This window comes from Octopus bimaculoides, chromosome 1, assembly GCF_001194135.2.
Source record: "Octopus bimaculoides isolate UCB-OBI-ISO-001 chromosome 1, ASM119413v2, whole genome shotgun sequence".
Lineage (NCBI taxonomy): Eukaryota > Metazoa > Mollusca > Cephalopoda > Octopoda > Octopodidae > Octopus > Octopus bimaculoides.
Window position 1 is genome coordinate 156746167 of NC_068981.1, and position 2950 is coordinate 156749116.

The 2950-nt window shown below is 42.4% G+C and overlaps 1 protein-coding gene across 1 annotated transcript in view; it reads left to right on the forward strand.

Annotated features, from left to right (window-relative positions):
• LOC106871417 (CD109 antigen) overlaps positions 1–2950 on the forward strand; it is a 74905-nt gene that overhangs the window by 56086 nt on the left and 15869 nt on the right. The window contains exon 28 of the mRNA XM_052970604.1: positions 88–253. Coding sequence (XP_052826564.1) covers positions 88–253 — 166 coding nt within the window. The remainder of the gene's footprint in view (positions 1–87; positions 254–2950) is intronic.

Sequence of the window (2950 nt, forward strand, 5' to 3'; positions counted from 1 at the left end):
CAATATATATATATGTGTGTGTTTGTGTGTGTGTGTGTTCTACTTATATACATGTATGAAGATGAACATAATTTAAAATTTTTCCAGGTTAACAGCCTTCGTTCTAAGATGTTTTGCTGAAGCCAAGAAGAGTATGCCTGAGGTGTATATTGATGATAATGTCTTAGTTAAAGCAGTCAAATGGTTGTTCATTCGACAGTCTGAAAATGGAAAATTTTTCGAGGTCGGTCAAGTCCTTCACAAAGCAATGCAGGTAAAAATATTTGCGCTATTCACAAAAAGCATATATCATGACACTCACGTACACGCGCGCGCGCGCGCATAGACATTCAGATAATTATTAAACAAACTGGCACACCGTCGGTTACGGCGCCGAGTGTTCCAATTGATCCAATCAATGAAACAGTCTTCTCGTGAAATGAACTTACAAATGGCCGAACACTTCATGTAGCCTCAACGTAGTTTTCAAGGAGATTCAGCGTTTCACAGAATGTGACAAAGCCAGAATCTGGTGGTTGCTGCGGCAGGCTGCCTAATATTTGCCCCGTATACGTTACGTTTAATTCAGAAGCAAGCTCTCGAACAATTGTTCGTGGATTGACTTCCACTAAGGCTCTTAGTTAATCGTTGTCAACATCCGATGGCCGACCACTACGCTTATCATCTTCAAGACTCTCGTCACCGCAACGAAATTTCTTGAACCACCATTGTGTTGTACGTTCATTAGCGGTTCCTGAGCCAAACGCATCGTTGATATTGCGAGCTGTTTCAGCAGCTTTTCGGCCTAGCTTGAACTGGAATAAGAAAATTGTGCGAATTTGCTTTTTGTCCATGTTATATTCAACGTTCCAGAAAAAATGGCCTAATTAATCAAAGAGAAAAAGAGCAGCATGATTAGATAGAGCGCAAAACGGGCTTTAAAATGATATATAAAATCAAAGTAATTTAACGAAAATTAGTTTGAAAATGCAAAATATAAAATGAAAATTAAACCTAATACATATATATATACGTATATACATATACATACATATACATATAAACATATACATATATGTTGTGTCGACGCCCCCAGGCGAAGAAGTAGGATCTCCCAAGACATATAAATAGAGGTAGTCTGGCCTTGGTAGGAGTGTTGAGTAGCAGCTGTGTAGCGGTTGAGTAGAGATCATCCGCAGGTGATAGACAGCAGTAGCTATATATATAGCCGTTTTGCTACACTTTTATTACTGAGATCCTCCTCCAATATGTGGCACTTGGTGAAGAATGGAGTTTGATATAGCTACTCTAATTTGCACCTCTTGCCGTCAGGTAGGTTCATCTGGGACTCTCGACAAGAAGAGTTCCAGCTTTCATTTAAAAACGTCTACATCTACTTTGTGCAGGTTCCTCAGGCTCTTTGGGAGAATATTAAAAAGCTGTGGGCCGCTGAAACCCAGGCTGTTGCAGTAACTGGTCCTGAAGCGCGATGGCGTTGCTGGGATCTTTGGCACTATGCAGTGTCGTCCCGTTCTGGCATTGGTGTAGCTTTCAATGCCAAAACTTGGCACAATTCCTTCCAGGATCTTCCAGATGTATATTACTGCATACTTCTCCCGCCTTCTCTCCAGGGAGTAGAGTCTTAGCTGTTTCAGCCTTTCCCAGTAGCTGAGTAGATGCAAAGAGACGATCTTCTTTGTGGATCTTCTCTGGATTGCTTCAAAGTCCGCTGTTAATTTCACACTGGTGGGTGACCATAGCTGTGAGCAGTTATCCAGGCGGCTGAGGACGAATGTCCTCCAGAGGACCATCATGGTTTCCTTATCTTTAGTTCTGAATGTTCTCAGGTTCCAGTCAGCCAGTCATCTGCACTTTGTCGCCATCCTGGTAATGTGCACTTGGAAAGAGGTATCATTACTCATGTCGATACCTAAGTCCCTCACTGATTTAGGCTCTTTGATTGAAATTCCCTGTGGACCAGTGTACTCTGTAAGTTTCATATTCAGTTTTGGACGCTGGTAGCGCAGGGCTTGGAATTTTTCAGCATTAAACTGCATATTATTATCCTCAGCCCATCTATAAATTGAGACCAACTCCTGCTGGAGATGTGCAACATCGCTGGCGTTCTGTATTTTCTGCGAGACTTTCGTATCGTGTGCGTAGCTTGCAAGGGTGGCTATCCAGGCACTTGAGAGCATATCTGAGGGGGCCACAATAAAAAGCAGTGGTCCCAAGACATTTCCCTGTAGAACACCGCTCATTATTTATGTTTTCATAGAGGTGACTCCATTAGCCACTACTGCCTGACTTCTGTCTTTCAGAAAGTCATGTAACCATTCTTCAAGTTTTCCAGCTATGCCGAGATCATGCAGTTTGTGGCATATCATACAATGATCCACTTTGTCAAAAGCTTTTGCAAAATCAAGGTATATTACGTCCACATTTGAATTGTTGAGTAACTGCCTCAACATCCAGTCATAATGTTGTAAGAGTTGGGTCAGGCAGCTCCTACCTGGTCGAAAGCCATGCTGGGTTTCACTAGCAAATTATTTTCTTCAAGGAATGCGATTAGTTTCCCTCTGACTATCTGTTCCACGACCTTGCTGATGCATGAAGTCAGAGAGAGAAGCCTATAGTTTTTGGCATCTGCTCTGCTTTCTCCTTTACGGATTGGGCATATTATTCCCTCCTTCAGCTTGCTTGGCAGTCTGCCATTTGCAAGAAAGCTCTGGAAGAGAATCTGGAGGGGTTTTGCCAGGGCATGCTTACATAATTTGAGGAGGATTGCTGGGAAACCATCAGGACCAGCAGTTGAGTTTGTGTCTACTTCATCTATGGCTAGTAGTATATCTTCTTTCGCTAATGTCGATGTTTTCTATCGTAACTGCCTCATTGGTTATAGGTGAAGCGGCAAAGAAGTCCACTGGTTCGTTCACTTGTCTGTGTTTCAACGGGGTGGTAAAAACACTTT